The sequence below is a fragment of the Mixophyes fleayi genome, chromosome 3 (assembly GCF_038048845.1).
Source record: "Mixophyes fleayi isolate aMixFle1 chromosome 3, aMixFle1.hap1, whole genome shotgun sequence".
Lineage (NCBI taxonomy): Eukaryota > Metazoa > Chordata > Amphibia > Anura > Limnodynastidae > Mixophyes > Mixophyes fleayi.
The window spans coordinates 193,863,081-193,878,306 of NC_134404.1; the positions used below are offsets into that span (position 1 = coordinate 193,863,081).

General features: G+C 41.6%; 1 protein-coding gene across 3 annotated transcripts in view; it reads left to right on the forward strand.

The window, feature by feature from the left end:
• The window catches only part of NT5DC1 (5'-nucleotidase domain containing 1), a 332,570-nt gene that overhangs the window by 311,220 nt on the left and 6,124 nt on the right, over positions 1–15,226 (forward strand). For 2 of the 3 annotated variants that reach the window (XM_075202953.1, XM_075202950.1), the window contains one exon: positions 14,101–14,262. The exons of the other annotated variant lie outside the window; for it this stretch is intronic. In XM_075202953.1, the coding sequence (XP_075059054.1) occupies positions 14,101–14,262 (162 nt within the window). The remainder of the gene's footprint in view (positions 1–14,100; positions 14,263–15,226) is intronic. 3 annotated transcript variants of the gene reach the window in all.

Here is a 15,226-nt window from a genome sequence, read left to right on the forward strand (position 1 = left end):
GAGTCATTGAGTGCCTCTTATACACATTTCCTGTTTCTTCTTTATCTTTGTGTATTCCGTATTCGACAAGTGTCTCGGTAAGACGCCGTCACTTATAGATATTGAAGAAGGTAGAAGAACAGGTGGGGGAGGGGGGGTGCGTTGAATGGCAGCCCTGTGCCGACAGTGATGAGTTTTATGTCGCTGTAAATGCCTCCAACATTGCTGTGTTATGAGAGGGTCGCCCAAATCCCCAAGGGGGAGGACAAAGCCGCTGCCTAGGGGGACTGACCAGCAGGATACCCAAAGGCTAAACACTCAGAGAGGGACTGGAGTAGCATTCAGTACAGGAACAGCAGCATACCATAAAGAGGTCACATCACAAGATTAAATTCAAGGATATCTTGTGAGGGTTCAAGAGCTTGGGAATCTCAAGGGAGACCCAGACAACATTTAATGTACAATGTAAATCAAAGCATTAGTGCACAGGTGGCTACAGTACAGCTGAGGAACCAGAAGGTGGCAGCAGTGCACCAATGAAGAAAATAAGAGGTGACCAATGAAGCAAGTACAAATCTACTAAAAGCCCCCAATCCAGTCTCCAAATTAGCAGGTGATGTTAAGTTTACAGTGGGGTACTCCAGGTGCTTTGGAGGGTGAGATAGACGGCTGGAGTCCTGCACACAAGCTCACGGTGTCCAAAGAAATTTTGCTGGCAAGGGAGAGACAGTCAGGGTGCCACAAACCCTCCAGCCGCCAGAGCAGTTGAACTGGAATAAAGAAGCCGCATTAGGCGTGCCCGGATAGCTGAGGCTGTGTAGAAGCCACACTTTCTGAACCCAGTGCAGGAAGCAGCCCGCCACCATCCAAACCGAGCACCTTCCAGTGCAGCAAACGGAGACACCACCAGATCCACTCAATAGGCCTTGTAGACCAAGGGCTGCTGTGTTGTGAGAAGGAGCTCGGAGTGGAGAGATGAGATACGAGATGCAGCCATGCGTTCTGCAAAATGCCCACGCTGGCCTCCAGGTAGTGTCTGCGATTAAAAGTGGCAGCTGTTCGTACTTTAGAACACTTTTTGTACAGTGGTGTAAATAGTAAGGTTTTGCAGAATATATCCTAAAACTGTCAATTATATTCTATATATTTGTCAAAAATAGAGGGTGTCTAACACAGCTGTAAGGTACACAGTGTTCGCTGGGTTTCTGTGTAACTGACGCAAAATTGTCTCCCACATCACTTAGCATGTCATTTCACTTTTCAGTCAGCTAGATAAAATGTCGCAAATCAAACCTGAATTGTGTCACGCCAGTTTAAAAAATGCCTTGATTCTATGCTGCAACACTAAAGTACTTCCATATATAAATAAGAACCTGTTTTACGGTTTCAGCAACATTTGTTGTAAATATGTTGCAGAATATTGGTAAAGGAAAATTTGTGTATAAATGCATAGGCTGTCCTATGCCGAAAGGCAGCCAGATATAGTAGAAGGACACACTATGAATGTGCATACCTCTGCAAGAAGACATACAAACAATTTACTGACAAAAATTGTCCTACGAGAGCCCTGTAAATGTCTTAACTGTCACTGTTCCTGGAATACTGATGCTGTTGATCAGGATTAGCATTTCCCAAGTTAGACTAACTAAATATGACACTTGCCTCACTATAGACATTATTTAGAGTTAGGAGCAAGACAAAAAAAGAGCAAATTTGCTCCTGGACTAATCATGTTGCGAATGCATTTGTTTTATTATTATTTTCATGCAGGGTAAATACTTGACTGCTTTTGCATGTAGCACACAAATACTGTACAACTTTATTTCCTTTTCCAACTCCATGGCAGCAATTACATTGGGTTAATACCCTGATGAGCTTAGTGTAGACAAGAAGAATTTGCCCCACCTGGACCCTATAAGGCAGCTCCTCCTCTTCCTCAGTGTCCTCAGCATATGTATGACAGGGTAGTGCAGAGTTGTATTTTTTTGTTTTGCTTTGTTATTTTATTCTAGAGGGCTAACCTGTGGTTTTTGGGCGTTTTTTTTTTAGTCTGGCTGTGTGTGCATTTCAGCGGGGCTGTGCAGGACCCGTCCATTCCCTTCAGCGTGGGCCGTTTGTAGTCTGAAGGTACTGCCTATGGGGGTGCACACAAGCGTAGTGGAAGCGCGCGCGGAGCATGTATACGCAGTACGCCGGACGGATTGCCGGCCAGCGCTGACTTCTGTTTACCAGACCACCTGTCAGGAGGTGGTCTGGTAACCTGTCTTGACAGGTGAAGATCGTTACCCTGCTATGGACACACTTTGAAGATATCAGGGCAGCCACCTTCCTTAAGCAACTGACGCCTATTATATGAGGCTCATTGTTGGCTATAGGTGGATGTATGCTGTATGCTGCAAGACCCTAGCAGCTATCTGGATACAGTGCACTATGGAACAGGAACCCCAAAAAAGCTGAAGGACACCCCAAGGTAAGCCCTTAGAAGTGGGTATTTGTGTCCTTTAGAATAGCTTACTTTAGTACCTTATTGTTCTATTGTTTAGAATACCTCTGTGGAGCTTATGCAGGGAAAAAGAAAATGTAAAGTTAAGAATCGAGTGTGGGCAGCTTGTGATGGGCAATTGCCGAAAGATTGCATTGTTATGTGTGTCCTGTACCCCTTTGTCAGGATTCACTAGGATGAGTGGGATCCTTCTGTTCTGCCTGGGATTGATGGTACTTCACCCAGTGACGTGGAGTCTAACAAAGTGGAAGGTTTTCACCAGAGTTTCCTGCAAGGGAATTTGGGCTTGGCAGCTTCAACCCTGCAGGTCGCAGCCCTCTAGGGGGAGTTCCCAGTGAGCAGTGATAGAGAACTGAGTACAGAGAAGAATGTAAACACTAGATAGCCATAAATGAGTAGGAGTACTGAGTGATGCTCAGTGATAGTCCATAGAGAGATAATAGGTGATTTGCAGCAGCACACTTGGAGAGATGGTAGCGATGATCTGCAGTAGTAACCACTAACGAGTGGAGCAGGTAATAGGTGATTTGCAGCAGCACGCTTGGAGAGATAACAGTGATGATCTGCAGGAGCTACCACTAACTAGTGGAGCAGGTAATAGGTGATTGCAGCAGAGTGCATGAGCTGCTTCCAGGCCTTTAGTCTGATGAGAAGAACCAGCACTAAGAGGAGCTGGGAGGAGCCTTATAAATGAGAGGTAACCAATGGATAAGTGGGACAGGTGAACACAGGTGAGATGATCACCTGCACATGTGCAGAGCCATTTGCTGGGCTGACAGCCGGGGAAGAAGCAGGGAAGGAAGAATGAGTGATACCTAAGTCACCGTGTGGCAGCCGTGGGTGAGCGGCGTGTGACACCCTGAAACGATAGAAGAACCTGGCCCCCCCAGAACAATTAAAACATGGATAGGAGGATGGAGACTTCCTACAGGAGATTACACATCTCCTCCAAGATAACCCTAAAGTCTGGGATAGCCATGGCTTCGGTAGCTAGAGCCCTTAGGTTGTGGGCCAGCACGCAGCATACAGATATCGAAGATAGAATAAATAGATTGTACCTTCTAAAATCCTTAGAAGTTATGCAAAAAAGCATTGATTTCTTGTGTGAAACCAAGTTGGATACGATTGTGTTCTCTTCCAAGAGCATGGCCTCGGCAGTTGTAGCAAGAAGAGCGCTTTGGCTACATCCATGGGCAGCAGATCACCAATCCAAAAGCTGTCTGACAATGCTTCCATATGAAGGTAGTTTTTTGTTTGGGGAGAAACTGTATAATCTGATGCAGAGGCTAGCAAGTGGTAGTGCTAATCGTCTACCACAAGACAAAAGGGAGAGACGGTTCCTCGCTTATTCTTCAAGGCAACAGTTTAAAGAAGCCCGTGCCTATAGGCCTCGGAGACAGTACTCCAAACACCAAGACAATATGGGAAGACAGTCCTTTCTTCCCTTCAGGTCAAAGAGGGGGAAACAAGGACAGCAAAGAACCCAATGACTATCTGCAGATCCAGTCTCCACTAACTCCAGTGGGAGTTAGTTATCACGCTTTGCAGAAATTTGAAATTAGCACAAAAGATAAATGGGTCCAGTAGATAGTCACCAGGGGATATGCCATGGAATTTCATACCTTGCCAAAAGGAAACAGATTTTTCAGTCAAGAAGTCCCACGTCCATTTTAGAACAGCAATCATTGGAGGAAAGCCTAAAAGGCCTGGTGGAAACAAAGGCTATTGTAGCGGTGCTGACAAATCAGGAAAACATGGGGTTCTATTTCAAGCTGTTCCTCGTCCAGAAAGCATCAGGTGCCTTCAGAACGGTACTAGATTTACAAGCTCTCAACTGCTATATGCAAGCAAAACACTTTCGAATGGAGTGTATTAACTCAATCCTCAAGGCAGTAGAAACAGGAGAGTTTCTAACAGCCATAGACCTAAAGGATGCATATTTTCATATCCCGATCACGATCCATTACCAGCAATTCCTGAGGTTCTGCATTCAAGGACGCCACTTCAAATTTACTTGCTTTCCGCTTGGCCTTTCCACGTCTCCAAGAACATTTACCAAAGTCCTTATAGTTCTCATAGCAGCACTAAGGGAGAGATGAGTAGCTTTGTGGCCGTATCTGGACGATAATCTGATTTTGGCAAAGTCAGAGGACTTACAGGTTACATCCCTGGTAATCCAGTTCCTACAACAGCACGATTGGTTAATCAATGTAGCAAAAAGCCTTCTGATACCCTCGCAACAGCTAGTGTTTCTAGGAGTGCAAATAAATACAAGAATGGACAAGGTCTGTCTCTCTCAGGAAAGATTGGACAAAATCCAGTCGCTGGCGCATCAAGTCCAGATTCACCATCGAATTTCAACACGAACGTGTCTTCGCCTTCTAGGAATGTTTTCCTCAACAATAGGAATCCTTCCATGGGCAAGGTGGCATATGAGAGATCTTCAATCAAGCCTCTTTGCAGAATGGGATCATACAGTGGGGTCTCTAGATTCCAAAATCAACCTTTCAAGGTCGGCAAGACAGTCCCTGGATTGGTGGCAGCTCCGAGGCTTGAGGCTCCATACCAGACTGGTGTGTTCTTACCACAGACGCCAGTTCAATAGGCTGGACTGCTCACATGTAAGGTATGGTCACACAGGGAAGGAAAATTGAGAATTATACTCACCGTTATTTTCCTTTCCTTGACATACTCAGTGGCATCCCTATATTTTCCCACTCTTGTTCTAATAGTTATCTTATAGGACGGCTTGGGAAGTTACAAAAGACACTGAGGAAGAGGAGGAGCTGCCTTATATAGGGTCCAGGTGGGGCAAATTCTGATCAGGGTATTAACCCATTGTAAGGGCTGCCATGGAGTATGTCAAGGAAAGGAAATTAACGGTGATTATAATTCTCAATTTTTTACACTGCAATTTAGAGTTGAGCTAGGACACGCATGTCGCAACTCTAAATCTGTCTTCACATTTTAAATTATTCATCCTGCAATGCAACATGGTTTTGCAAAGGTGTAAATTTGCTCCTTTTTTTGCTTTGCTCCTAATTCTAAATGATGCCTTCTATGCCTGCATATATGCTCAAACATTGGCCCAATATGTCTATCTTCTAACTAATTAGCTGACACTGCAACAGCTAAAAGGAAAACAAACTACAAACCCCATATCCTCCCAACCTGTAGCACAAATCCAATTTTCTGCAAGGTGCTTTCTTTATCAAGCTACATAACCTAATGGAAAAATGTAAAGAAGCCTAGGCCTAAGATGTGCTCATCCCAGGACTTTCTGCAACCACTATACTCTTTTTGCAGCCAATTTATTGCACATATGACCACCACAGTGCCTCTTCTGAGATTGTTTAATTGCCAAGAGATATTAGTATATGACATATTTTATGGCTCCAGTTGATGCCCTGTCTGAGCCAAGAAGCACCAGGCTCTAGGCAGTCTAGGTACAATAAATCCACCTTTTGTACCCCCACTGAAAAATGCTGGGAAACTGTTGGAAGTTATTTTAGTTTAGTTTAGCAATGAAAAGGTACCTTCTCACTATATTTGCCTTACTAAAATCTTATCAGGCCTTCATAAGGCAAGTTTTACTCGTATGGTGACGCCTTAATTAAGCTGCGGCCCTATACCTACCTATATTTTCACATTAAAATTGTCATCGTTGAACACAGTTCCTTTGGAATTTAGGAAGTGTTATCCTGTGAGTTTAACATTTGGTTTCTCTTTGCTTTGATTTGTTTTATGCGAGCTGTAAGCTAGACCCCTGCCATCCCTATTAGGCAGGGATGTATACGGAAAGGAATTTAATTTATTTTGATGCTAGGTTATCTATCTAAAAAAATAAAACTAGTGGGGCTGGCTGGGCTGGGGGGCAGGGGGGCATATCATCATTAACATTTATTTATATAGCGCCAGCAAATGTAACGCTTTACACATATAGAGCTGTGTAATAAAGCCCTTGAGATCTAAATGGGCCAATAATTTCCTAATTTCCATTGTTGAGTGAAAAGATTGTTTGGTGAAAAGATTGTTTGGTTATGTATGTATTTTCAATGTATTAATGTTATTTTTGTTGTTAACCAAATTTTTAGAAATGCTGACTACATGTGCTGCAATATCAAAGCTGATATGAGACCTACATGTCTAGCCACATTAACAGGCCTGAGTGATGCATGATGTGCCGAACAACCTCCTGCCAAGCAGTAGGATCGGCCTATGAATGACCAGCTTAACAGAGTAGAGTTAACCTTCTACAATTAATAAATATTATTTATTAAGACCTTAACAAAGCCTCTTTACCTATTTTAAACGGTGTTATTTTGCATGGAAATGGCAGGAATGCTGCTGTTTAATGAAGAATTTAGGCAGCTTTTTCTCTTTCAAAGTTTCAAAACCGGGCGGTCACTAACACTAATACTATTTATATATAATTTTCCATTTTTTTCTGTCAGAATATGGTATTTATTATGCTTAAATATATTTTTTTTATTTAGCATTTAATAACATCCATTATGTATAGATTTGTATGGTAGACAATGACTTGGTATCCACGGTTTAAGAAAATCAATTATTACCATTTTTTCTTTGATTTGTGTGTTTGCTTAGAAATGGCATGCAGATGCTCGATTCTCTACAGCAATAAAAGGTGCACTCATATGAAACAAATGAAACGCTTTCAGAGTAAATGTGTATAAATATATTGACATTTTGTCAGATGAAAGAATCTATTCTCTTTGAAGAAAAAAATTGCCAGATTCTAATAATTTCTGCCATTTTTAAAGATCAGAGAGAGATTTTTATATGTATTTTTTATATGTACTTTTGTTTTGAGCCCTGCTAAACAAAAGCACTTGCAGACTAGTTACACCAAACTATAATTATGATTCAGTTCTTAGTGTGTATGCTAACCGTTTTCACCAGGAAATGGCGATCATGCTAATATATTTATCTAAATATGTAGGTTTATATATGTATGTATGTGTTAGTGATCTTTGGGTTTTGTTGTAGTTCTAAAACAGGAGGTGTGAATTTGCAATGTGTGCATGCATGCGCCCCCAATGTCAGGGATAAGGGGAAGATCTGGGGTACATTAGTTTGTAAGGGGAAAATGTCCTCTTTCATACTACAGTACCTATGTTTAATTATTGTCTGCTGATTGTTGTTAAAAGATAATAAATTGCATTAAAATAGATTAAAAAAATTGAAAAATCTAATCTATTCCGTTAGTCCACTTCACTCTGGAAATTTGGGGAAAAATGAATAAACACCTAGAGCTAGCACCATACCCATCCTCATCCCAATTTTTTCCTTTGGGACACACCACAGCCTTTGCAACACCCTTAGCTTTCAATGGGCTTACATAGATCATGGTGGGTGGCTAAATATCTTACTTGGTTCAAAATTAGTTTGTTTTATCAAGCTGCTTTCCACCGCACAACGGGCTCACCACAAATGGTTCTGGAGCAAGCTTCTGGTATGTAATAAAGACCTTCCTGAGGGGACTTGGGCTATATATTATTAGTAGACTTCACAGCAAGGTGGACATTTAATTATTGTTTTTGCAGTTCTGTAATATGGATAGCACTGTTGAACCAGAAGATCACACTGTTTACTGTCATTTTGTGGGCCAGGCTATATTACCAGCATGTTGTAATAGAAAAATTGGGCATGGCAGGAATATGCAGGTGTGGGTTGTCTACATGCTTTTATATAGCCAATAAAATATATGAAAAAAAATGGGATGTTAAAGAACTAAAGTGCACCTTCCAGCCTCATCAGACTAATATTCAATGCAAAGACTGTTCTAGTTACCAATATACAATGTAGAGTATTCTAGTGACCCTTATACCATACACAGAGCATTTTAGTGACTTATATGCAATACAGTGAGCTTTCTAGTAATCTATATAGTATACAGAGAGCATTCTAGTGATCGCTGCGCAATACGGAGATTCTAGTGACATGTATACAATACATGCAGCATTCTAATGATATATAAGACACAAAGCATTATAGGGATTTATATTCAATACAGAGAGCATCCTAGTGATGATCATTATAGTGACCCATTTATAGTACAGACAGCATTCCTCTAGAGTGCAAGTTCTATCGAGCAGGGCTGTCTCTGCCCTTTCTTTTTCATCTGCAACCCCTTTCTCAACTTTGTGCTTGCTCTGTTATTAGGTCAGATTTGTATTATTTGTAACTGACTTTGAACACTGCAGAACTTTTATTATCTCTTAGTGGTCCTCAAGGCTACACATTCTAATGCATCCAGTATAATCTGAAATTATGGATTTCATTTAGTATGATGGTTTATAAAATCATATAGATCTCCAACCCTTTCCTACTCTATGTTCTGATGCATGTGTTTTGTTTTTTTGAGCACTAGTTTCACCTGTGGATGAGACATGACATCACAAACTGTAAGCACTCAGTCAGCAGTCTCTAAATAGCTTTTAAAATCTGAGACTTGTGACACATAGGTCAGTTTGTAAGCATCCATTGTCTACAAGTAATGCATGAAGTTACATCTGCCTTTAAGATTTGAAGTTGTTGTGCAAAAAACCAGATGTGCATATTTTAAGGAATGCCATGATGGAACACAAAGGGCCTTACTTATGAAGCAAACTCATTGCACTTCAAGGTGTATGCTTACTCTCTGCTCTCTGGAGACCCCTCCATAAGTATGTCTTGGTACAGAGAGGTGGAACAATCTCCAAAGGCACTCTACAAAACTGTAAACATCACATCAAAGTACAATCTCATTCCACTTTAGTGCAACCTTTATCATTGACTAAAACATTTTTTTCTTCTGAGATACGTCTTGGTTTAGCCTCATTTCCAAAATCTATAGAAATCAAAGTCCAGATTGTTTGCCACTCTAGCTATACAAGCATATAGCATTAAAAATAGCTAAATACAACACGCTGCTTCCTAGCTGCATAATTCCTGGGCAGCACAGTAGCCTAGTGGTTAGCACTTCTGCCTCACAGCACTGGGGTCATGAGTTTGATTCCCGACCATGGCCTTATCTGTGTGGAGTTTGTATGTTCTCCCTGTGTTTGCGTGGGTTTCATCCGGGTGTCCCAATGGGGCAGGGACTGATGTGAACGAGTTCTCTGTACAGCGCTGCGTAATTAGTGGCGCTATATAAATAAATGATGATGATGATGATTAGTAAGCACATCACTGTTAAACTGTCTGTCTATAGAGCCGGCAGCTGTCAAAAGTGTAAAAAAAACAACAATTAAAATAACAAAAATCCACGGGGTCCCCCCGTCCGACCACTATTAACCCTAGTGCTGCCAGCCTACTGCTGGTTGCGTGAAAATCAAGGAAAAATTTGCGTGGGCTCGCCCCCCCCCCCCCCCCCCCCCCCCGATTTTCACTCAACCAACACTAGGGTGGGTGGCACTATAGCAGAGGGACACACGGCAGGGGTCCCCCTGCCATAATGACACCCCAACCCCAGACTGTTCAGCGCTGGACTGGATTCCCTAGGGTGTGGGGTCTGCCAAAAAAAGCAAGCCGGCCCTTCCCTCTAGAAATAATCATACACCCCTGGGCGGTGGGTGTAGGGTAATATCGGCGAAAATAAAGTTAAAAATACAATCGGACACCATTTTGTTTTGTGGAACTACAAGTCCCAGCCAAACCGAGCGCCATAAAGAGTATGGGCATGCTGATGCTTGTATAGCTACAAGCACCAGCATACCCATGGCAGCCAGGGCATGCTGACACTTGGAGAACCACAAGTACCAACATGACCTGACACCCATGGCTGGCTGAGACCTGTAGTACCACAAAACAAAATGTTTACAAAACCACAACACCCTCTTTAAAACCACACCATTTCATTAAAAAATAATAAAACCCCAATAAATACACAAAACACCCTCATTCATATCACACAAATTTATTAAAAATAAGAAAACCCCAATATACTTACCAATCTGAATTCTTCATCTGTTGTCAGCAGCTTTTAATCCGAAAATGCTTGTCCAAAATGAATTTGTAATTCCAGTTGTCCCTGCTTGAAAAGTCCAAATAATTAGTAATTCCAATTGTCTGTGCTTGAAATGTCCAAAATAATTTGTATTCCAAATGTCCCTGCTTGAAAATATGTTCTGTTCTTGTGGCCAGAAGAGCCCCCTTGTTGATTGTAATCTTCTGTTCTTCAGGCCAGAAGGGCCCCCATATTTGTAATCCAAATCGGAACATGCTTGGTTAAAAAAAAAAGAAAAAAAGTTGACAGACGACACTAAATAGCTTGTACACTGTACAAGCTCCGACACTTAATGACTATAACAGAGCCGCAAGCTCTATTTATAGTCTAAGGCCTAGGGTCCCAAACTGTGCGCCGCGGCTCCCAGGGGTGCCACGTTGTCACAGAGGTCCCGTGGACAGGAAGAGGAAAAAAACAAACAAAAAAAAAACGTACCAATCTGGCGGCGCCTGGGACCCAGCATTCTCCTCCCTCCTCACTGAATGTTGAGCGTGACGTCATCACGCCTGACATTCAGTGACAAGCGGCAGGAGAGAGGATGCTGGGTCCCGGGCGCTGCCGGATTGGTAAGTTTTTTGGGTTTTTTTCTCTCTTCCTGGTCATGGCGGGATGCAGAGTGGGCAGAGCGAAGATGCAGAGAGGGCAGAGCGAAGATGCAGAGAGGGCAGAGCGAAGATGCAGAGAGGGCAGAGCGAGGATGCAGAGGGGGCACAGTGAGGATGCAGAGGGGGCACATTGAGGATGCAGAGGGGGCACAGCGAGGATGCAGAGGGGGCACAGCGAGGATGCAGAGGGGGCAGAGCGAGGATGCACAGGGGGCACAGAGTCTGTGGATGCACAGGGGGCACAGAGTGTGTGGATGCACAGGGGGCACAGAGTGTGTGGATGCACAGGGGGCACAGAGTGTGTGGATGCACAGGGGGCACAGAGTGTGTGGAGATGCAGGGGCACAGTGTATGTGGAGATGCAGGGGCACAGTGTATGTGGAGATGATTCAGGGGGCACAGAGTGAGTTAGCTGTAAATTATTATTTGACAGAAATATAATTGAAAAAAATATATTATTTTCCCTTGGATTTATGTGTATTTTTGCATACAACTAAATAAGTATTTCTGTCCTGACCTAAATATTTATTATGTTTTTTGACCCAGCTACTTATAAAATGTGACTGCTCTGTAATTATTTTAAAGGGGTGCCTTGAAAAAATTATGGAGACTCTAAGGGTGCCGCGAACTGCAAAAGTTTGGGAACCACTGGTCTAAGGGATTTTCCCACAATATCATGGGGAATTTAGATTGGAAATAGAGTTTGGTATTATACCAGTTAACAGGCTTTTTAGGCTTGTGTTGGTGAGTATTTAGATGAACCACTCCCTCCATGTATCTACCAGTGACTGAGAACTTAAAACAAGATCCACTAATGAGCTTATCTGTCTTGGGGTGAGATCTGTCTAGGAGGGGATAAGAGCAATGATAAAATAATTTCATCATATGAGTTATAGATAATCTAATGCGGAAGTCCCTTTAACCAGAAAAGAGAAAAAAAAGGAATGGAATTAACCGTCAAAGCAGTAGTATTAAGAACCTTACCAGTCGGTCACTTATTGCTTAACTGTGGAAGGGAAGCTGCACCTGAGTGATAAATTTGTCATGCTTGATAGGTCCAGTGGACATAAAGGGGCATATTCAATTAGCTTTCCGGTTCATGGGATCGCGCCGGAACGGCCCGCAAAGTCAATCCACGGTACCGCAATAATGTGGATTTTCATTCGCAGCCCATAGGGTTGCGTACGAAAATCCGTGTTAATGCGGTACCATATTAACGGCAATACTGCGCAAGATTCGCGGTAACGCGCGTTGCCGCGAACCAGAAAGCTAATTGAATATGCCCCAAGGAATGTTTCAAATTATCTATGGAAGTATTTTGCTGCAGAGCTATATGCAAAGTGTCCCATAGATGACACATGATATCTGGGGGTAATTGTATCAAGCTGCGATTTTTAATTTCCAGAGATTTTCTAAGAGAAGTTTTAAATCAACAATTTATTAACCGTCTAATTGATGTAAAATCGCCAGAGATGTTTCTTTCAAAATGGCCATTTTCAAAATCGCTACAAATTGCAGTCCTGATTTTGTGCCTCTCTAGCTATGCAAATCGCCAAATGTATAAAGTCGCGATTTTGCAAACACTCCCGAGTTTTAATTCAAAATCGCCAGATACAACACACTGCTTTCTGTAGGTAAGATTGGCAAACACATCACATTACATTACACTGCAGGGCAATGTTAATATGACAGGAGGCACAATGGAAGTTTAAATAAACCATCTTTTTTTGTTGTAGCGGGACAAAAATGATTATGAATTTTCTTATGGGGGATAATTTATTTTAAGAATTAATTAGTGGCCCAAATGTAATTATGATGATCTTCGGGTAATGCAGGTTCATTATAATGTGTTTCAGTGTATATGGTGAGCATGGTCTATTTAAGGCATTTGGATTCTATCTTTCTATCTTAAGCAGGGAAGGGTATTCATTAGACAGAAGTTCAGTACGTGTACTGACTTGTAAATCCAAGAAAGCTTCTCAGAGACCCTGAGTCTGCAGATCTGATTTCAAGATCCTTGATTTTCAAGAGCCTCTATATGCTGGTCATGACACTCATGCCTAGAGTTACCTTGTCCCCTGTCACTTGTCTTTTTGTTACTGCAATGTTTTTTTTTCCAAGTCATTTATTTTCCTGGTGAAATCTGTTAATACTATAAACACTGTCTAGTGCAATAAAATCCCTCCAGTTGTACCATCATTTCAGACATCAGGTTCTCATTTGTTGTAGAACCCATGTTAGCAGTAAATATGTTGAAGATAATGGTGTGTTTCCCTGATTTCTGCCCCTTACTATTTCTTTTGTGACCTTTGGTCCTCTACTGCACCAGCTTTGTGGCCTAAAACAATCTTCTACTGGATCTTGGGCACTAAATTCACATTAAGCCCATCTGCACAAAGTATCACTACACATCCGCTCCCAAAAATAAATTTGACTACCTTTAAAAGAAGAAAATAAAAATAAAGAACTCACTAAATAGAAAGAATTTTCTGTCTTAGAAACTTCTCCATTGGCTCTTATACTTCTTTTCCCAATCTGCAGTGATAGCAGTTTCCCAATAGAACGTAATGGATAACAGCTGATCAGGCATACATTTTAAGTGTAAAAATGGTCGCAAGAGTGGCTGTGAAGACAGATGGATACTTTATAAGCAGACTGAAAATAGAAAAAACAATCTGAATGATGCAATATATGGCAAGAAAAGATGCAGAAACTCCACTTTGACCTTTCATAAGTAGCCCCTGTTGTGTAATCTTTTATTAATGAGGTTATTATTGTGCATTATCTACACATATCTTATATATCACCTTTTTATTTGTTTTTAAGAACACCAATCACCAGTACAATAGCTTTAAAAAAGAGCATACATCTGAAATCATATATATGATGCTGCAATATGAACTAGTATTTAAAATTTGAGTTTCTATAGGTTAATGTAAACATACATTACTCTAAGGCTAATGAGTTTTTATTTTGTTTTTCATTCATTTTCTGGCACGCAGACTGTGTACTTTGGTGACAGTATGCGGTCAGATATTTTCTCAGCACGTCACTATTGCAGCTGGGAGACTGTCCTCATACTTGAGGAGCTAGAAGGAGGTGAAGTCCAGGAGCCAGACGTGACTGATTTTGGATCCTGCTTAAAAAAGAAAGGAAAGTATGATGTAAGTGATCTATACAGATGTTTTCTCCAAGAATAAGCATCACTAAGTCACATGTTGAGTATGTGAGCCAGAATAGCAAAAAAGAATGTACACAAACATTCACTGATGTTAGTTTCTATTTGGCAGTTCTGACTAATGAGTAGTGTCACAGTAAACTATTAATAATATTTTTGGGCCAATAATTTATTTGGCAATGTGCACATTTTGCATATATATTCTGTAGCAATATATCTATGCTGAGGTAAAGGTTTACTTTTCAAGAGGCATATTCAATTGTTGGCGTTACTGGCCAAAGTAACGCGGCGAGCGCACTATTACCTTCATTACGGTAATAGTGCGCATGAATACCGTTATTACGGTACCTTTAACGCTGGATTTCAGCTCAGGGAGCTGCGAGCTGAAATCCGGCTTAGTAATACTGTAATAACGGTAATACTTTTTCCGCGGCGGAATATGCCCCCAAGAGTAGGAGAATTAATTCATTGGTCACAAACTATTTAAAAAAGTACAGAATTAATAAAAGTAAAAACAAAAATAGAAAGTAAACTCTTAACTGGTATACAGGGAATTCACTGTAGGTAGAGGGTGAATCTTTTTATTGATACAGAAAAACAATAGTTAACAACCATCTTTCACATCACTACTTGAGCTTTTGCAGCTCTCAATAGCAAATGAGCAGTTTATATTAAAGTCACATTTGAAAATATATTTCTCTGTGGCATGTTTCCCATACAGAACCCCACCGCGCAGTGCGGCCTAGCCACCCCACCTTACTGCCAGACACTCTGCCACTCCAGCTCACCCGAGGGAGGGGGTGAATGTGGTGTCTGTGCATCTGCTCTTCAGGCAGGGAGTGTGGCACTGCGGTGTGGGATCAGTGCGCAGCATCATACTCCCAGCTTATCACTGTGGAGCTGCAGAGAGATTTATCCTCTCTCTACTATGCCTATCCCTACCTCTACAA